General features: G+C 57.0%; 1 protein-coding gene across 3 annotated transcripts; it reads left to right on the forward strand.

Moving 5' to 3' along the window:
* The first annotated feature begins 4,967 nt into the window (after positions 1-4,967).
* On the forward strand, positions 4,968-18,803 carry AQP1 (aquaporin 1 (Colton blood group)). 3 transcript variants are annotated; one of them, XM_019031117.3, is made up of 5 exons: positions 5,096-5,650; positions 15,349-15,513; positions 15,847-15,927; positions 16,737-16,895; positions 17,114-17,434. In XM_019031117.3, exons 1-5 carry the CDS (start codon positions 5,267-5,269, stop codon positions 17,294-17,296), a joined length of 972 nt encoding a protein of 323 aa, XP_018886662.1. In that variant the 5' UTR covers positions 5,096-5,266; the 3' UTR covers positions 17,297-17,434. The 3 variants fall into 3 exon arrangements, with proteins under 3 accessions (XP_004045314.2, XP_018886662.1, XP_055203268.1); XM_004045266.4 differs by having other exon boundaries at positions 4,968-5,650; positions 16,737-18,803; XM_055347293.2 differs by lacking the exon at positions 5,096-5,650 and adding an exon at positions 14,644-15,121 and having other exon boundaries at positions 16,737-18,803.
* Positions 18,804-20,149: the final 1,346 nt, after the last annotated feature.

Genomic DNA, 20,149 nt, shown 5'->3' on the forward strand with positions numbered 1-20,149 from the left:
ACAGTAAGCCTGGCCAGCGCTCAGGGCAGGCAGCGGCAGGGGTGAGGAGCGGGTGGGGGCAGGGAGAGAAGTGCATAGGAGGCAGTAGCCTAGAAAATTACTAAATTGTTCCAGCTCTGGTGAATCACTGGTGGCCCGCTAAATCCGCTTTTGATTTAAGAGAGATCGTGTGACACCTAAATGTTCAGGAATTATCTGTCAGACAGGGAGGAATTCACAGGCTTTGAGAGGTGGGTGCCTATCTCTTCCCTTGGGGGATTGAGATAGTCAGCAGATGCCACCAGGACCAGCCCCCACATGCCCAGCCCTGTGCTCAGCTCTGCAGCGGGGCATGGTGGGCAGAGACACAGAGGCCCAGGCCCTACTTCGGGGACGGTGGGCCTGGGATGAGCATGGCCTTGGCCTTCGCCGAGAGTTCTCTTGTGAAGGAGGGGTCAGGAGGGGCTGCTGCAGCTGGGGAGGAGGGCGATGGCACTGTGGCAGAAGGAAGAGTGTGGGTGCCAGCACCCAGGCACGGCCAGCCTGGGGTATGGAGCCGGGGCCTCTGTCTAGAGCAGGAAGGTATGGTGAGGACCTCAAAAGGACAGCCAGTGGACAGCTACAGGCAGAGGAACTTGAGAGGCCCTGGGACCATCCTGTCTCTTTTCTGGGTCTGTGTGCTCTGGGCCTGGGCCCTTCCTCTGCTCCCCCGCGCTTGGAGAGGGCTGGCCTTGCCTCGTGCAAAGGACCACTCTAGACGGGTACCAAGTCTGGCCCATGGCCTCCTGTGGGTGCAGGCCTGTGCGGGTGACCTGAGAGCCAGGGCCGGCAGGTCAGAGTCAGGAGAGGGATGGCAGTGGATGCCCTGTGCAGGATCTTTAAGCAGAGCCAGGAGCCACTGGTCAGTTGGGATGGATTCACTGGGAGGAGCATTTTCTGATTTTTCACCGCCTCCTTTCTTAGCAGCCTCAGGGGCTGGGTCCTTTCTTCCCACCCTCCATCAGGGTTCTCTGCCCCAATTCAGGAAAGCCTGAATGATTCTGGAAAATTCATCCAAGCTGTGGGCAAGCTGATGGTGACTAGATGGTCAGGACCAGTCTGCTGTCTGAGTCCCCTCCTACCCCAAACTCCATCTTCCTGGTGGCCCTCCTGGAGGGAATGAAGTCACTGTTTCCCCTAGCCAGGCTTGTGGGTGGGAAATCCCTGCTGGCCCCAGAGGAATGGTCCATCCTGCCTCAGCCCCTCTGCCCTGCACTTAGCAGAAGCTTCTGGCCAGTGATAGCCTCAGCCACACCCAAGGTCTGGACCCTCAGCCAACATCCGAGGCTCCGTCCACTCTCCTCCGGATGAAGCCCAAGGCTCTCCCACCGGGAGACGGGGCCCAGACAGTCCTGGGAACAGCCAGCTCTGGCTGGAACGTGGGTCTCCCAGGCATGTCAGGAATGAGGCACATCTGGAAAAGCCTTTGCCGAGACCATTGCTGTCAGCAGGGCCAGGCAGTGCCCAGCTTCAGTGGCCTCAAGCCCCGCCCAGGGTTCAGAAGTGGGGGTGGGGGCTGCCCCTTTATTAGCTTGTCTCGGGCCCGAGTCCATGGGAGGACCCAGGAGCCAGCAGAGGGCGAGGGGACAGCACCTGCTAAGTCAGGAAGTCCTGGAAGAGAGCTGGGCTGCACACAGTACCTGCCCTGGAGCCCAGCCTCCTAGGGCTCACTGGGACCACAGGGGTGGCTCTGGCTGCCCTTAGCTCCTCTGTTGCCCACTCTTAGCCCGGTGCTTCCATTCCCACCCCACCACCCTAATTATACAGGGTTGTTGGAGGCTGTCCCCTCCCTCCCTCCCCACCCCCAACCCATCCTGGCACCTCTCTGGGCCTGCAGCCCCCAGATTTTGTACTGGGATTTCTGTCTGGTAACCAGGTCATCGGAGGCCCTTCCTGACAGGTGTGCAGAGAACTGCATTTGGGCTCTGGGATGGGGGCGTCCTGAGTTTTAGTGCCAGCTCTGCCTTTCCTTGGCAAGTCACTTACAATCTGAGCTTTCCGGGGTTGCAGGAAACAGGCCCCAGCTGGACACTGTGTCCTTTCTTCCTTCCTTCTCTGGTTGGCCTGGATTTGTGGCAGATCAGGGAGAAGGAGGCGGAGGGGTTGGAGACGTCCCTGGGCCTGGGGCTCCAGCAGCAAGCCTTTCCCCTTTTTAGCCACATGGCCAGGTAACAGCCACAGGGCCCCTTGGAGGTGGTGGGCACATGAGCTCTGTATTGGCATTCCTGGCCGTGCCTGCATTCTGGTGGCGCCTCCTGGCGACAGCCATGCCTTCCTCCAAAAGATTGGAGCCATAATGGTGGTATTAAAGGCAGAGGCCACACTCACAAGGGGGAGAGGGTGGGAGATGCAAGAGGTGGTGGAGTGACACCCTGAGGACCCGCATAGCCTCCTGAGATTGGTGGGCACCTACCTGCCTGGACAGAAGTGCTTTGCCTGACCACTTCCCCCTGGTCCCCCTGGCCTCCTGCCCCAATGCAGAACAGGGGCTTCTGCTGAGCACACACCACACACACACACACACACACACTCCGCAATACCTCGATCATCAGCCACCGTGTCCTCACCTAACCTGCGGGCCCTCACACCAAGATGGAAACTGCATGTGAACAGGAGCTGGTCTGTCTGGCTCGTGGCTGTCTCCCCTGTACACAGAGCAATGTCTGGCATGTGACACACACTAAACATTTATCCAACTATATGTTGGATACATTAGTAAGTTCCAGATGACTCTCACCCACATGGGCCCCCTGGAGAATCATGGGTCCTCGGCTGCACAGATGCTGACCCAGCCACGGACACCATCATGGACACACGGGACATGCCTGGGTCCATGCAGGCCCGTTTTCCTGTCTCTGCCACTCTGCATGGCCACACTGGCCTGAGTTCAGTGGCTCCTTGTGGCCTGGTGCCTACTCTGCCCCTGCTTCTTTCCTCAAGTCTTCTTGGCTGGGTCCCAGCACCCGACAGCCTCAGAACATAGCAGGGCAGGGACAGGTGAGGGGAGGAGGAGGTGTGTATGTCCCTCAGTAGACATGGTCTACGGGAGATGCCCAGGAGCCTGTGGCCTGAAGGGAAATGGCCATGTTCCAGAGGACCCTGGTCTAAGGGGTGCCACCCCTGCTCTCAGGAGCCAGGTCTGCAGGAGAAACAGTTTGCCCTCCAAAACTTCAAGGTGAGGGGATCCTAGCCCTGCAGAGACAGCTCTGGTTGGACACCCCTGAAACTGACCAGAGAGCTCCTCATGTGGGTCAGTGTCCCTGCCAGGGCATGGGGCCAGGGGCCAGGGGCCAGGGGCATGAGGGAGCCTCCCAGAGACTGGAGTGCTGAGCCAGGGCTCCTCAGAGTAAAGGATGTAGAGGAAGGCCCAGGAAGTAGCCCAGTGGGGCCAGTTCCCTCTCCTGGACAGCTAAGAAAGTACTTATGACCTTCGGCCACGTGAGCTGTCTGAGCAGGCAGGGCCTGCTGGCCACCACCGTCCTGTACAGGCACTTAGGGGAATGAATCTTCCCCACCTGCAGCCCCAGCAAACACACACCAGGCTGGTCCCTGGCAATTCACCCCAAGAGCCAGGCCACAGCTGGGCAGGGGGTGGCCAGTAACAGCTGGTGTCATTCTCTGCAGGATAGCCCCTGGACAAGAGGCATAAGACCCACTCATCCTTGCCCTGCCCCAGGCACACTTAGAAAACTCCTCTCACCGGGCCTCAGTTTCCCACCTATAAATGGGAAGATGCCAACACTCCCGAGTGGGACTGTGGTGGGGCAGGCAGGAGGTGGGAGGAGAGCCCAGATCATCCCAGGCCCTCCCTAGGGGACGCAGGGGGACCCTCCCTTCTGGGCCTGGTTCTTCCAGCACGTTCCATGCAGCAGGCAAGAGGGCCAGGCCCAGGGGTTCCTGACAGCTTGCTGGCCCTGGAGTCCAGATTCTTGTCTGTTGGCTGGCGCTAGGCCTCTGGATTGGAGATGCCCGGGGCACAGGCGGCCCATGGGGATCTGCAGCAGGGCCTCGGCCCCTCCCTCTGCAGGGGCTCGTCTGGTCCCTCCCGCTTTCTGCCTCTCCTCATTTATCTCTCCCTTTCTGCTTCTTGGCTCTGGGTCCAGTCCTATCTCCCCTGTTTCAGTTTGTCTTTTCCTAGCCCTCTGTGCTCTCTCTCAGCCCTGCTTGTCTCACTGTCTCTGGCTGGGGGATCTGTCTCTTTCACTTCCACTTTTGCTCTATTTCCCTGCTACTGTCTTTCCTTTCTCCTTGTCTGTCTCTTCTCCTCCCCTCAGCCAGCATCTCTCTGTCTCTCCCTTTCTCTCCTGCTCCCTCCCTCCCTCCTCTCCAGCACCTTCCAATGCCAGGTGGGGCTGCCATTCCTTCCACCTTCCCAGTGACCCACCAGTGTGACTGCCTTGAGAGGAAAGTCCTAAACTGTCCCCATCTTCACCTACCTGCCCTCAAATCATTGGTTCAAATCGCTCTCGAGAAGTTTGGGAGCTCCCAGGGTGGGGGCTTTCTAACAGCTCTGCCTAGCTCAGGCCTGCCCTCAACCGCAGCATGCAGGGCAGCCACAGACAACCTCTCTGCAACTTCTGATGCCTCCGTGCCCCCATCCACAGAGCCCTGGCTCTGGGAGACTGGGGACTCTGGGACATCCCTAACATGGCATGCAGTGGCCGTGCGGGAGGACCTGACTGCCCCTCTGGAGCCCTGGGCCCAGGGACTCCAGGCCAGTGCCTCTCTGGGTCGGGATGGGGATGTCAGGCCAGCAGGATCATGGTACCTGCCTCCAGGGAGGGCAACGTCCACCCACTGAGTCCAGCCCGCCCACCCCACCCACTCCGGAGCACCTGGCTCTGCCCTCAGGAACTCCCTGAGCTTTGCACACAGGGCCGAGACACCTGGATTTCTCTGGTTCCCTGAGTGGGGCCAGCTTGGAAGAATTTCCCAAAGCCTATTAGAGCAACAGCTGCCTCCTGCCTGCCTCCTTGGGCTGGGCAGGGCTGAGGGCGGAGGGAGAGAGAGAGAGAGGGAGGGGGAGAGGAGGAAGGAAAAAGTTGGCAGGCCGACAGCACAGCCGTGTCTGCATCCATCCAGAGGAGGTCTGTGTGGTGTGGGGCGGGCCAGGAGCGAAGAGAGGCCTTCCTCCCTTTGTGCTCCCCCCGCCCCCCGGCCCTATAAATAGGCCCAGCCCAGGCTGTGGCTCAGCTCTCAGAGGGAATTGAGCACCCGGCAGCGGTCTCAGGCCAAGCCCCCTGCCAGCATGGCCAGCGAGTTCAAGAAGAAGCTCTTCTGGAGGGCAGTGGTGGCCGAGTTCCTGGCCACGACCCTCTTTGTCTTCATCAGCATCGGTTCTGCCCTGGGCTTCAAATACCCGGTGGGGAACAACCAGACGGCGGTCCAGGACAACGTGAAGGTGTCGCTGGCCTTCGGGCTGAGCATCGCCACGCTGGCGCAGAGTGTGGGCCACATCAGCGGCGCCCACCTCAACCCGGCTGTCACACTGGGGCTGCTGCTCAGCTGTCAGATCAGCATCTTCCGTGCCCTCATGTACATCATCGCCCAGTGTGTGGGGGCCATCGTCGCCACCGCCATCCTCTCAGGCATCACCTCCTCCCTGACTGGGAACTCGCTTGGCCGCAATGACGTGAGTGGGGTGTCCCTGGGCTTGGGGGGTTCTAGAATGATGCTGAAAGGCACCGGTTCCATCCTCTGCCCATTGTGCAGATGGGGACACTGAGGAACGGAGAGGACAAGAGGTTGCTGGAGGTCACGTAGAGAGCTGGGGGGAAGAGCTGGGGCTGGAACTCAGCTATGCATGCCTCCCAAAGCCTGTTTTCTGCCAGGCACTGTGGGAAGCTGAGATCCAGAGAATAATGGTCTTGCCAATGTCCCCTGCAGGGCATCTATTATGGGGAGTAAGCTTGGCCAGCAGTTCCTCGCCCCTTGGCTGTAGCTTTCTGGCCCTTCTCAGTCCTGCCTGTGCCGCCAGCTCCCTCCTCCTGCAGCCCTGCACCCCGGGGAAACTTTGCCCGCTGTCCCCAGCCACCCTGAACCAAATGCCCAGCCTGTCTGCAGCTGTCTCTGCAAGTGTGTGAGCAGGACTCCCTCAGGGAGCCCCCCATATTCACACTAGTTTCCAAATAAACCACCTCTAGGAATCAATAGAAAGGCCCTCTTCCACTCTTTTGCCCCTGAGAATTAGACAAAGATAAGGCAGTGAAAACACTCTCTGGGGCTGTTTGAAGGCAGTTTTCCTGGATTACAGTATGGGCTGGGGGGCAAGCGCTGGGCTCCATGGTCTCCAGGCACTGAGAGGTGTGGCGTGTGTGTGTATGTGCGTGTGTGTGTGTGTGTGAAGGTGTGTATGTGTGCATGTGTTTGCCAGCATGAGTCTCTGTGCTTGTGTCAACTGTGCGCATGTTTGTGCTGCTGTGTAAGGGTGTGTGGGGATGAGTTTGCAACACGTGCCCATGGCTCCTGGCTTGAATGGGGTCTGGACTGGGGTCACTAATGACAAGCAGATGCTGGTGACTGGGTGGCAGCTGTGGAAAAGAATGTCTCCTGGGCTGCTTAGCATGGCAAATTGGCCCTGGTGGCAGCTGCCTGCTGTCCCAGACACGGCCTTTCCCAGCTCCTCAGACAAGTGCAAACTCAGGCCGGGCTTGGGCCACAGCAGGGGACGATTTGGCCCGAGAGACTGAGGAAGGCTTGGAGGATGTCTCTGAGGGCCCAAGGGACAGGTGAGCAGGCTTGGGGTGCCCTTACAGGGAGGGAGAGAAGCTAAGGAGCAGAGAGGAGGACTCGTCTAGAGAGATGAGGCTGGCGGGGCTGTGGGCAGGGCATGTGGGTGTGGGGACGGTGTGGGCCATCTCTGAGGGCGCCTCAGAGATGGCAGATAGTGATTACAGCAAAAGTTCAGATCCTGCGGCTGGCAGCTCAGGAGAGGCTAGGTGAAGGTCTGGTGCAGAGGGCAGCTGGCTCAGCCTGGCCATGGGGGGCTTAGCACTTTTGTGTCACGGTGACACCTCACCCAACCTCCTCTGCAGCCAACCTCTGCTTGGCCCAAGATTGAAGATTAGCTCCATGGGCTGGAGTTTAGACTTTAGCCAGTTTAGACGTGGCCACGGGGGATGTACAGGACAGAGCTCAGGCAGGCCACATCAAGCTCTGCTCCCCCAGGCCTCAGTTGCCAGTGGGGGCAGAGCTTGTGGCCTCAGGGAGTTCTGCTGGGTAGGGTCAAGCTCACTCTGAAGCTTGGCTGGGTATGATGGGGTGGGGGAGCGTCCCTGTAGGGGAGTGGATGTGATTCCCAGGCTTTCTGGCCCCATCTCTTCCCTCCCATCTCACAGGGCAGAGCCTCTGCACCTGCTGGCGAAGGCTTCACCCTCTAGTATGCGCATCCGAGGCAGAGGCGGGAGGGTGGGCCCCTTCTGTGCCATCTGGAACAGAGGCCACACCCGACTCCCATGCCCCATTCCCTCCCTGGCCTTCATTTTTTATAGTCACCCCAATACTTGGGCTGGGCGTGTTGCAAATGGGAGAGAAAGAGGAGCAGCCTAGTGTGGGGGCCGGCCCTGGGCTGAGAGGCAGACACCTGGGTTCAAGACCTGTCCGCTGCTAACTTGTTGAGCTTCTTTGGAGCTGCAGACCCTGACCCTCGAGAGGGGACTTAGGTCTTGTGACCTCACAGCCACACCCAGACAGCCAGCTCACTTCATTGCTTTGAGCTTATCACCCATCCCACGAAAGCTGGCTAAAAGCAGCCCAGCAGGGGCAGTGCTGAACATAAGGGCGCTTAGCATGATGGTGGGGGCTCAGGCGCTGTCCTGTCCCAACAGTGGAAGGGTGGGGTTCAGGACCTCAACTCTGGGCCTAGAAATAGAGAAGGTACCCCTCTAAGGGCTCCCGTCAGACACTGGCCCTGGAACTGGAGGGGCCTCAGGGGTGGCCTGGATGCCTCAAGAGGAGCAGGGAACAGTCTGGGCAGCAGGTGACACACTCTCCTTCATGACCTGGGGTAGGCTCCTGCAGCCTCTCTGGCCCTGAGCCCCAGCCCAGCCAAAACCTGGGTGGGGCAAGTGGTTGGCATGGAGATTTCCAAGGAAAACAGAGAAAGATGTGGCAGGAAGTGGTTGGGGTGAGTCAGGGGGTGTCCCTTCGGGACATGCTGGGGACAACTTTCTCCTGACTGAGTCAGGGCTCAGGATATGCCCTAGAGAGACCGTGGGCCTCTGTCCAGCCTGCAAGGTCCCGGCTGGTTCTAAGAGCCAAATACCAATTTTGGCCAAGGGTGAGAGGCTCTGAGGCTGGGGTGGACACTCTCGCCTGTCCCTGTCCTAGCTCAGCCACTAACACCATGTGGCATCACACAACAGACTGGCCTGTGTGGCCCTAGTTCCTGTCTATGAGATAGGGACATAGCAGGGTGTGGCTGGGCTCTGAGAAGTAGGAGATGCTGGTGGACTCAGGATTCCTGGCATTTGCTGGCTTTTTTCATTCTTCTGCTGTCTGGTCTGCTCAGCCGGCTCCCTGCAAGCATGACCAGGGACTGCTGGGTGCTCAATGCAGGGCTGGGTTAGCCCGGCTCCCTCCCCAGAGAAGCCCACAGCCCTAGGTCAAGATAAGCCAGTGCCCAGCTGCCTGTGATATGAAGCAGGAGGCAGATGCGATAAGAGGTGTCAGGGCGGGCCCGGGAACTTTTGAACTTCAGGGGTGGGAGGGCCAGGAAGGCATCAGGGAGGAGGTTTCGTAGGAGCCTGAATGTGGAGACACTGCAGAGGGAAGGGGCAGAGGGACTGTGTGAGCAAGCACAGGCTAGGAGGAGGTGGGGGCCGTGGTGCGGGAGTTGTTGGGTATGGTCAGGCTGGGGGTGCATGGGAGGAGGGTGGTGAGGGCTCAGGATTCGGGCCAGGGGCTGCATCCGGGGGAAGGGGTCTGTATTCCCAGAGCCTGTGATTTCAGCCCGCTGGGCTCAGGCAGAGGGCAAAGCTACCCTCTTTGGGGTCTTCTCCCAGCCCTGCTAATTCCGGGCCTGACTGCTCAAGAAGTGTTTCTACCTGCAGCATCAGGGGCCTGACTGAAGCCCTAAGTTCTCCCCTTTATCCCGTTTTTCTGGGCTTCAGTTTCCCCAGTCATAGAGTGAGAGGCCCCTTCATGCCACCAGTTCTCCCGGGGATGCTGCTGCCTCCTCCAGAGCTCAGGGGAGGGATGGGGAAAGGAAGGCAGAGTTTCCATGTCCCTGCCCAGCCCGTCCTGCCCAGGGAGGGGCTGGGGGCTGGGTGGTGATGCCACATCTGGGACATATAATTACTGTTTCCGCCAGCCCCAGATGAGGGGGAGGGCACAGAGATGGGGCGGGAGCTTTGTGGTGGAGACTTCCCTCACCATGGAAAATCCTGACGCTGCTTCCCCTTTAGGGACCTCGGAACAGCCCAGCCGGTCCCAGTGTTGCCCACCCTGATGCTTGGCCCTGACTGGGATTTGCCCTGGGAACTCTGAAGGGGCCATGCTTTGAGAGGGGACACGGCCCCCTGGGATACCTGTCTGAGGGGCTCATCCCCTGCTCACCACTCCCAGGCCACAGCCTCCTGTCACACCTTGCCTTCCCTTCTCCACCCCAGGCAACCTTCTAGCAGCGTGAAGTGGCCATTAGCTCACTGCAAGCCAATTCCAGATGGTACCCCCACTTAGTCTAGGGCCTCCACCCAGCAGGGGCCATGGCCCTTACCTTCTGGAAGCACCAATGAGTCTGGAGTCTCCTGAATGGCTGGGATCTGAGCCCTCACACCGGGAGGTGAAGGCAGGAAAATGCTGTCGGCGAGGCCCTGCAAATGGCCAGGATCCCCTCAGTCAGGGCTTCCCCCTGGGGATGAGAGGGGCTCCTTGCCCACGTGGAATGGTGCCCAGGGGGATCATGAGGGGCTGTCTTCACTCAGCCAGGAGCTACAGTTCTGTGGGGTGGGCAGACTCTGAGGCTGAAATCTCCAACTTAAAAGATATCCGGAAAGGCCGGAAAATGCCCCCGGCCCTTCCAGCAGCTCCTTTCAGTGCCTGCAATCTCGCTGTCAGGGCCCCTTGGAAGGCAGATTTCTACTCAGTGTAAAGAAGGTTGTTGTTGATATTGTTGTTGACATGAAGAAGGGGCTGCCTCTAAGTCAATAAGCTCCCTGCCATTAGGGGTGTGCAAGTAGATGCTTTCTGGTGGGGAGGCTGCTTTGGGGGTGCCAGTCTATGCGGGGGTCCAGTGGGGTGAGTGACAGGTTCTGCAACATAGGCTTTGTGTCATGCTGAGATCAGCAATTCTGATGGCCTGCGGGAGATCCTGTGCTTAGGTTTCTGGATCTGGGGCTGGAGAGTGACCACCCCGATGTGAGGCAGGAGGCACTTTTGGAGACTGCCTGGGGCTCGAATCTGGGCCAAGGCCTCCGTTTTACTGATGGGGAAGCCCACAGAGGCATGGAGACTTGTCAAGGTGGCACTGCCTCCTAGCCCTTGGTTATTCCTGCTGCTCCAAAGTGTACACACATGGCAGAAACACAAACATGCACACACATGTGCTCTCACGTGGGGGACACACACACATGGTACACAAAGCACATTCTCAAGACTGGGTGGTCCCACTCAGACTCTGGGACCCAAGGAGGGTTGGGCGGGGGTTCCTCAATGGAGCCTTTTCCTCTCCCTGCCCTGGAGTTAGGAAAAGAAGGAGGGAGGGAGGGAGGAAGCCATTGCTTTGTGTATTGTTTCTTGTCAGGAAGATGAAATGGCTTCTGGGAGCAAATAAAGGCCTTGTTGAGACCTGCTGCTTTCTCACATGGGGGGCTCATTTTTTTCTCTTCTCTTCCCTCTCTAGCTGGTAGTGGCAGCTGTGTGGGTGTGTGACACAGGGAGACAGTGAGGCACCCAGAAGTGCCATCAGACATACCAGTGCAAACACACAGCATGGCCTCCAGGACCTCATGTCCTGCAGAGATGCCTGTATGATATAGCTGTTCCCAGGGAGGCCAAGGCACTTGGTCAGTACCTCATCAGTTGATGAAAAAGAGTGTGCATTCTCTAATTCAGGGGTACAGGGTTTTCATATTTTTCTGAAGTCAAGCTTGTTAATTATGGGGTTCAAACCCTCCCTGATCATGTTATTGGTAGTTTTTGGCTGCTTCATTTATTCTATACATTTCTAATAGAAGATTGTTAACATTTTTCACTCTGGTGGTAGAGTGATCCAGTCCTCCTTGTAATTTTGTCAATTTTCCCCTCATTTATTTTTAGGCTATGTTGTTTGGTGCATACAAGTGGGGGATTTTTGTAGTTTTTTATAGTTTTTTTTTTTTTTTTTTTTTGAGACGGAGTCTCACTCTGTCGCCCAGGCTGGAGTGCAGTGGCACCATCTCGGCTCACTGCAAGTTCTGCCTCCCGGGTTTATGCCATTCTCCCACCTCAGCCTCCCGAGTAGCTGGGACCACAGGCCACCACACCCGGCTAATTTTGTTTTTGTATTTTTAGTAGAGACGGGGTTTAACCATGTTAGCCAGGATGGTCTCGATCTCCTGACCTTGTGATCCACCCGCCTCGGCTTCTCAGAGTGCTGGGATTACAGGCATGAGCCCGGCCAGTTCTTTTATAGATTTTTAAAATGTAATTATTGTGTAAGAAACCATTTACAATCTAACAAAAAAGAGAAAGAGAGAGTCAGCCCTGGACACATGTGGTCATCACAGACACAGCAGACACTTATCTACAAAGACACACAGAGGCACACAAAACCAGGAATACCCCCATGTCCACGTGTGAACACCCATGGAGGAGTGACACTCTGGAGCCCACATAGGTCCCCTCATTGCCCAGTGCTGACTCTTGGAGGCACTGGGGTGGGCAGGGCAGGCCTCAATGTCTCCTGTCCCTTGAGAACGAATGCTCAGAGCCTCAGTCAGGCCTGGCTCTGGAGCCTGCTCTTCCCCAAGGCCAGGGCACCAGGGTGCCTTGGAAGCCACCCTGGTTGGCCTGTCTATGGGTAGCAGGGAGGACTTAGAGCACATTGCCTGGAGAGATCATCCCTGGGCTGCCCTAGAGCCAGGACACACTGGCAGCCACAGAACCACCTTCTGCCAGCTCCCAAGTCCAAGCTGGGAATAGCCAGGTCCCTTGACTGGGCCTAGGAGTGGCCAGCCCATTGACCTGTGAGTGTAGGGTGGCACAGACTATGGGGCAAGGATCCTGGCTTTGCTGCATCCTCCCTAGGCCTCAGCCTCCGCATCGTCATCTCACTGAGCCATCGCACAGGCTGCCCTCTAGGGCTCCCAGAGGCTAATGATTGGCCCATTGTTTCCCAGCTAGAAAGTGAAGAAGACAGCCCTGGGTCCGGAGAGCATCTCTGGAGCCAGGCTGCCCCTAGCAAGGGCGGGCGTTCTAGAAAATTAGCATTCTCTGCCACTTCTATCAGCACACAGTAAGCCTCCCCTCAGAGGTGTGGGCAGAGAAATGGCAGAGGTCCCCCACTCTGTCCTCACCAAGCTCCCAGGCCGGGAGGAGATGCACCCACATAGGCTGCAGGAAGATTGATTTCCTACAAGATGCACAGAGAATTCAGTGAGGGCATGGTGGGTGGGAGCAGAAGTCAATTCCAGCCAGGGATCTGGGAAGGCTTCTAGGAGCTGGTGGGGTCTGAACTGGGCCTTGAGTAGTGGGCTTACAAGGGCTTAGCACAAAATGGAGAGCTTGTATCTTTCTGACACTTCAGAAGAAATGTGTGGATTATTCTTTTGGTAATACTTGCATTCACAAAACCCAGGGCTGCAGACAAAAGCGGGAAGACAATTGAGAATTGTTCTGATTCTTACTTTTTTTTTTTTTTGCCTTAATAAGACCTGGGCCAGGCAAAACTACCTGGGGATGTGCAAATATATATGTACATATATATAAAACAAGTGACTACAATGGGAACTGTCCTTGTTTAAGCAAGTTTTCAAATTTAATGGGTTGTAAACAGTAACGTACATTTGAAGTATTTTACCTGCTCTTTCCTGGACATTGAGTTTCAACAGGACTTTGAGTGCCCCTTCCAATTCTGAATTATCAAGTGTTTCCAGATGTAAATAATGCAAGTGTATTAGATAGTTGAAGGAAGGTTGTCAGTAGATGTTGAAGCAATCAGGGGAGGCTTCATGGTGGTAGTGGTAGTGGGTATTGGAGAGGAAGGCTGTCAGCCCATGTGGTTCTCAGCAGTCAGGAAGGCACATTCCAGAATTCCCAGGGCAGGTGGCTGACCCCTCCCCTTCCCAAGGACTCAGAGTACAAGGCCTGGAACTATCACCCTCTGCTCTGCCCACTTTGCATGAAAAGCATGTTGTCTTTGGGTAGGGGCTGGGGCTCTCGCACCTGGTTAAGAACCAGAGGAGATGAGCTCTTTCTGGTCACATCTGTGAGGGATGGGGCTGGGAGGGTTCTCCAAGGCAGGAGCCACTTACAGCGATGACTCCATTAATCATCGGGGAAGGGCTAGTTTCAGGACTTCTGCCAGCTAGCAATTAGGCCAACCCTGGAGAGCAGAAGAGAGAGGAATAGAAGGAGCCACGAGCTTCCTGAGGGCTCAGATACAGAGGGACAGGGGCCTAACAGGTGCAAGTGTGGGTGGGCATCAGGACTAGCCGGGCTGGCCTCACCAGCCTCAACCCCATTCAGCCTGTCCTAACTCTGGGCAGGCTTCTGCCAGCAGCTCCACCCGCCGTCACTCCTTCTGCCTGTCCCCAGATCCTGCACACACAATGAGAAGAACCCAAACAAGAGTCACTACCACTGCCCCATCCCTCCTGCATCGACAACTCTTTCCAAAAGCCCTGAGACGGCCCCTTTGGCCTTTGAACCTCCCAGCTGCTCTGGAGAGCAGGCATGGACAATGAGATCCATTTTGCAGATGGGAAGACTGAAGACCAGAGGGAATAGGCCATGCTCATGGTGCCAGAAAGTAGAAGAGTCAGAACCTGAACACAGGGCTTCTGCCTCTTTGGCCCAACCTTGGGACAGAAAGGGAACTGGGCATTGGCCAGAGGGCTGGCGGACCTAAGGGATGTAGCCCTGGGGTCCGCCAGGAAAGGCCCAAAGCTGGGGCTGCAAGGCAGGGGAGGGGATGTGAGTCATTCCCTGTAACCCAGGGCTGCAGACAAAGGCGGGAAGAGAATTGTTCTTGTAGGATGGCCTCAGGGTGGGGCTGGGAAAACCTCCAAGGTGTGCCCCCCTACCTTGGATTTTGCAAAATTCTCTATGGCCTTGGACACACTCCCATATCCTGAGGATGGGAGCTGGGTAGTTTGTCTCCCAGCTGGGAAGTGTTTGGGTGCACCAGGCCTGCCTGGGAGAAGGCAGCCTAAGTGGCCTCATGTGGGCATCTTTGCAAGTGAGCCTTTGCTGATGTGGTCCAGCTCCCCTGTGTGAGTGCACTTAGCCCCTGGGACGGCCACAAAGCATAGTGGAAGGTGCTGGGGCTTCCTGGGGAGGGGTCCTCCGGGGGCAGCTGCATGGGGAGGGCCTTCATGACCTCACAGCAGCTTCCATTCCCTTCTCTTTCCATGAGTCATGTTTCTAAAAGTGGCCCAGGAGTAAGTGGCAGCCAGACGGTGGTGGCGGGGCCTATCTAGCCAGGCAGAGGGAGGGTGAGGCTGGGGCCAGCAGTGGGGAGGAAGAAGAGAGAAGGAGAGACAGGGAGGGCAGGGCCAGAAGCAATGGGAGACAGGCCTTGGACCAAGGAAAGAGACGGGGTGGAGAAGGAGAGAGAGAGGGTGGAGACAATAAGGGAGGCAGGCACAGAGGAGAAAGAGGGGTGGAGGGAGCCAGGACCTCACTGAAGGCCTCCTCAGCCCTGGAATTTAGATGCAGTCGGGCATGGGGTGGAATGTTCTGGACTTTTGGGTATGAAGCCGCGTCCCCTGCTGGGCCTTCCCACCTTTTTGCATCTCTTCTCCTAGGAGTGCTCCTGACCATCACCTTCATGCCTGGGGCTCGCCCCTTGCCTCTGGTCTTGGTACCCCAGAATACCCTGGCCTGGATGCAGCTGGATGCAAAGGCCCCAGCTCACCCCAGGCCTCTCCAGCTTCTAGGCAGAGTGGGGCCTGGGTCTAGGCAGGTATTAGGGGCTGGGCTGGAGTTCCATTAACACAGGGGGTGGGTTCAAGGCCTGATTTCCACTACCTGCTGTGTAGCCTTGCCTGGGACCCTGTGATGGGCTCTGAAGGCCCATATGAGGGTCCGCCCTTCATGCCTGGGCCTGGGAGGCCTGGGTATCCTTGGGGTCCTGGGACACAGTCCCTGCCTACCCTCCTCACCAGTCCTCACCACCTCTCTCCCCTGCAGCTGGCTGATGGTGTGAACTCGGGCCAGGGCCTGGGCATCGAGATCATCGGGACCCTCCAGCTGGTGCTGTGCGTGCTGGCTACTACCGACCGGAGGCGCCGCGACCTTGGTGGCTCAGCCCCCCTTGCCATCGGCCTCTCTGTAGCCCTTGGACACCTCCTGGCTGTGAGTTAGGGGCCCTCCCAGATGGAGGTGGGGGAAGGGAGGGTGGGGGCTGGTGGGGTGCCCTGCCATGGGCAGCCAGTGGGACTCCCGACAGGGCTGTTGCCATTGGGTGGAGGATGGCGGGTCAGCGCTGGGGGCTGGGGGCAGGGTCCTGCCCTGGAGAGGAGCACAGGGACCTCCCGCCCAGCTTGGGGTCAGCACTCCTCTTTCCCTGGGTCTCATTGTCCCCCACCCTGATTGTTCTCTTTCTCCCTCCAACCTCTCCCTCCTCTCACTCTCTCTTCACCTATGATTCTCTGCCTTCGGCCCTCCCTCTGTCTCTTTCCCTCACAGATTGACTACACTGGCTGTGGGATTAACCCTGCTCGGTCCTTCGGCTCCGCGGTGATCACACACAACTTCAGCAACCACTGGGTAGGAGACCCATGGGGGGTGGGGTGGGACGCTTTGGTGTCCCATGGTAAGCCTGACCCCACCCTCACAGTGTCCCTTCCTGTTCTGGAGGCTCTGGGAGACAGCCAGAGGACAGGAAATCAGGAAACTGAGGCCTGCCATGTAGAGGCAGGCTGGGGTCACACTGCGAGCAGTTTCAGGCCTAGTCTCTGCCCTCCCAGCTTGGCCCTGCCCCATGCTGCCTGGCCTCCAGGTCATCCCAGCTGCGTGGTTGAAAGTGGGGCTCCAAAAAAATCCTGGCTCAGCCACTTTCGGGTTCAGCATGACCTTGCGCAGTGTGCTTGAGCTTTGGTTTCCTGAGCTGCGGAGGGGGATATGGTGGTGCCCACCTCTCAGGGTGGCCAAGAAGAGGAAAGGGCTCACTCCCCATCTGTAAACTGAGCTCAACACAGACGAGGCGCTCAGTGGATTTTAGCTCTTATGGTTATGGATGTGGATGTGCTAGGCCAGCTTTGCATTAGACAGTGGTCTCTGGGGCCCTTCCAAAGCTGGGAGTGTGGGGCCAGTGGCCTTCCTCAAGAAGGGGCTGCTACTGCCCATGCCTGAGCTGGGCCCCACAGAGGCAAGGAGGTGACCCTACCACGTACTCTGGCCTGGGCCAGTTCTGAGGGGCACTGGAATGAGGATGTTAGGATTTGGCTCTCCTACCTGCCTCCATCCCAGGTGGGAGATAACCTGTCCAACGGGGTGGTGGGCTGTGGGGTAACCCAGGGAACGCTTCCCAGGGGCTTTTGAGTGGAGCCCTCTGAACACACCTGCTCTGTTCCTAGATTTTCTGGGTGGGGCCATTCATCGGGGGAGCCCTGGCTGTACTCATCTACGACTTCATCCTGGCTCCACGCAGCAGTGACCTCACAGACCGCGTGAAGGTGTGGACCAGCGGCCAGGTGGAGGAGTATGACCTGGATGCCGACGACATCAACTCCAGGGTGGAGATGAAGCCCAAATAGAAGGGGTCTGGCCCGGGCATCCACGTAGGGGGCAGGGGCAGGGGCGGGCGGAGGGAGGGGAGGGGTGAAATCCATACTGTAGACACTCTGACAAGCTGGCCAAAGTCACTTCCCCAAGATCTGCCAGACCTGCATGGTCAAGCCTCTTATGGGGGTGTTTCTATCTCTTTCTTTCTCTTTCTGTTTCCTGGCCTCAGAGCTTCCTGGGGACCAAGATTTACCAATTCACCCACTCCCTTGAAGTTATGGAGGAGGTGAAAGAAAGGGACCCACCTGCTAGTCGCCCCTCAGAGCCTGATGGGAGGTGTGCCAGAAAGTCCCCCCTCGCCCCAAAGTTGCTCACCGACTCACCTGCGCAAGTGCCTGGGATTCTACCGTAATTGCTTTGTGCCTTTGGGCACGGCCCTCCTTCTTTTCCTAACATGCACCTTGCTCCCAGTGGTGCTTGGAGGGGGAAGAGATCCCAGGAGGTGCAGTGGAGGGGGCAAGCTTTGCTCCTTCAGTTCTGCTTGCTCCCAAGCCCCCAACCCGCTCGGACTTACTGCCTGACCTTGGAATCGTCCCTATATCAGGGCCTCAGTGACCTCCTTCTGCAAAGTGGCAGGGACCGGCAGAGCTCTACAGGCCTGCAGCCCCTAAGTGCAGACACAGCATGGGTCCAGAAGACGTGGTCTAGACCAGGGCTGCTCTTTCCACTTGCCCTGTGTTCTTTCCCCAGGGGCATGACTGTCGCCACACGCCTCTGTGTACATGTGTGCAGAGCAGACAGGCTACAAAGCAGAGATCGACAGACAGCCAGGTAGTTGGAACTTTCTGTTCCCTATGGAGAGGCTTCCCTACACAGGGCCTGCTATTGCAGAATGAAGCCATTTAGAGGGTGAAGGAGAAATACCCATGTTACTTCTCTGAGTTTTAGTTGGTCTTTCCATCTATCACTGCATTATCTTGCTCATTCTTCAGTTCTCTACTCTCTCTTGTCAGTGTAGACACAGGTCACCATTATGCTGGTGTATGTTTATCAAAGAGCACTTGAGCTGTCTGAAGCCCAAAGCCTGAGGACAGAAAGACCCTAATGCAGGTCAGCCCATGGAGGCAGATGCCCTTGCTGGGCCTGGGGATTTTCCAGGCCCTCAGCTGGTCCTGACCAGGATGGAGCAAGCTCTTCTCTTGCTCATGAGCTCCTGATCAGAGGCATTTGAGCAGCTGAATAACCTGCACAGGCTTGCTGTATGACCCCTGGCCACAGCCTTCCCTCTGCATTGACCTGGAGGGGAGAGGTCAGCCTTGACCTAATGAGGTAGCTATAGTTGCAGCCCAAGGACAGTTCAGAGATCAGGATCAGCTTTGAAGGCTGAATTCTATCTACATAAGTCCTTTCAATTCCACCAGGGCCAGAGCAGCTCCACCACTGTGCACTTAGCCATGATGGCAACAGAAACCAAGAGACACAATTACGCAGGTATTTGGAAGCAGAGGGACAACCAGAAGGCCCTTAACTATCACCAGTGCATTGCATCTGCACACTCTCTTCTCCATTCCCTAGCAGGAACTTCTAGCTCATTTAACAGATAAAGAAACTGAGGCCCACGGTTTCAGCTAGACAATGATTTGGCCAGGCCTAGTAACCAAGGCCCTGTCTCTGGCTACTCCCTGGACCACGAGGCTGATTCCTCTCATTTCCAGCTTCTCGGTTTCTGCCTGGGCAATGGCCAGGGGCCAGGAGTGGGGAGAGTTGTGATGGAGGGGAGAGGGGGCACACCCACCCCCTGCCTGGTTCTAGGCTGCTGCACACCAAGGCCCTGCATCTGTCTGCTCTGCATATATGTCTCTTTGGAGTTGGAATTTCATTATATGTTAAGAAAATAAAGGAAAATGACTTGTAAGGTCCTTCAGGCTTCCTGTAGTTTTTCTTCTTTTGATGCTGTGTCCCCACAAATGTTTCTGGATTACTCCACAAGGAAATCAGGCCACTGCTAGAGACCCAGTCTGAGGAGGAGCCACTGCCTCCCCTTCTGCCTTCAAGACCGCTGATCTCAGGCGATGGATACAGCCACACCACAGAACCCCATCTGAGGGACACAGGGTCCTGCCCCTAGTAGGAGACTTCCAGAGCCCAGTGGGATGACTTTGGAGACCTGGGGGCAGGGAAAAGGGGCAGGCTTCTGATCAGTTTAAATGGACCGATGGGAGCCATTTCTGATTCCGGAGTATGGAAGGGATGGGGGAAAGCAGGGCTGAAGTCTAACAGCCCCCTCATCCCCTCTACCCTCCACAGAGCAGGGCCCAGGGAACACTAGGGATTGCTCCACCTTCCCCCCTCCCTCCACTCACATTTGCAACCCATCTGACCTGGGCTGGGCGTCTCATGGGAGACAGACTCGCTCATCAGAGCCCAGTCCAGTTAGGGCTACTTCAGGCTGAGACTGGGACCCTGGCTCCTGACCCTCCCGACGTGCACACACACTTAGTAGTGCCTGATAATAGGGAACAGGTATCACCATGGCAGTGGGCTGAGGCAGGAAATAGTGTATGGACAGGTCCTGGAGCCCCAGCACTGCTCCTGGGAGACACATGGTTCCTGTCCCCTCTGTGGAATGCCTGGCTGATGGTGATATAAGGGGGGCTGGGTCTCAGGGAGCCAGAGGCTAGGCACCCGCAATGAAGACTGAGGCCGTGTTGATGGAACAGGGTTTCTAATTTAAGTGTGCCCTGGGTCACTAGGCTGTCTCAGTCCCTGCAAATCAGTGCATCACATCTGCACACTCTTTTCCGTTCCCTTGCAAGAACTTCTAGCCCATTTAATAGATAAGGAAACTTATCTCCCAGCTTAAGAGGGGCATATAAATGGCAGAGTGCCAGCCAAGCTATGGGAATTGGGTATGGGCCAGCCCGCTGCATCCCTGGCCTGCCTGTGAGGGTGTGCCGAGGCTATCTCTCACAGCCCTTCTCGGCTTGTCTCCTTAATTTGTCCCATTCTTCTTGGCCTGAAGCCCTCCCAATCACCACTATGGGCCCAGCCACCCCACCTCAACTCCTACTCATTCACTTCTACCCCCACCCCCATTTCACCCCTGCTCCATGGCACAGCCTTCTTTAGTGTATTGCTTAGATATGACTTTTAGAATCCTAGAGCCACGAGGCAGGGCCTGAATAAGCCATTAGGGAACTGGTATTTCTTGAGCACTTACCATGTGTGAAGAATCTCTCTGAGATTTTGCATACATTCGCTCTAA

The sequence above is a fragment of the Gorilla gorilla genome, chromosome 6 (genome assembly GCF_029281585.2).
Source record: "Gorilla gorilla gorilla isolate KB3781 chromosome 6, NHGRI_mGorGor1-v2.1_pri, whole genome shotgun sequence".
NCBI lineage: Eukaryota > Metazoa > Chordata > Mammalia > Primates > Hominidae > Gorilla > Gorilla gorilla.

What these genes read in the sequence shown, in the direction of transcription:
- AQP1 (XM_019031117.3), top strand. Translation starts at nt 5,267, where the DNA reads ATGGCCAGCGAGTTCAAGAAGAAGCTCTTCTGGAGGGCAGTGGTGGCC. An exon ending in ACTCGCTTGGCCGCAATGAC is followed by an intron (nt 5,651 to 15,348) that starts GTGAGTGGGGTG and finishes TCTCCCCTGCAG; the next exon opens with CTGGCTGATGGTGTGAACTC. An exon ending in CCGACGACATCAACTCCAGG is followed by an intron (nt 16,896 to 17,113) that starts GTGGAGATGAAG and finishes TCCTGGCCTCAG; the next exon opens with AGCTTCCTGGGGACCAAGAT.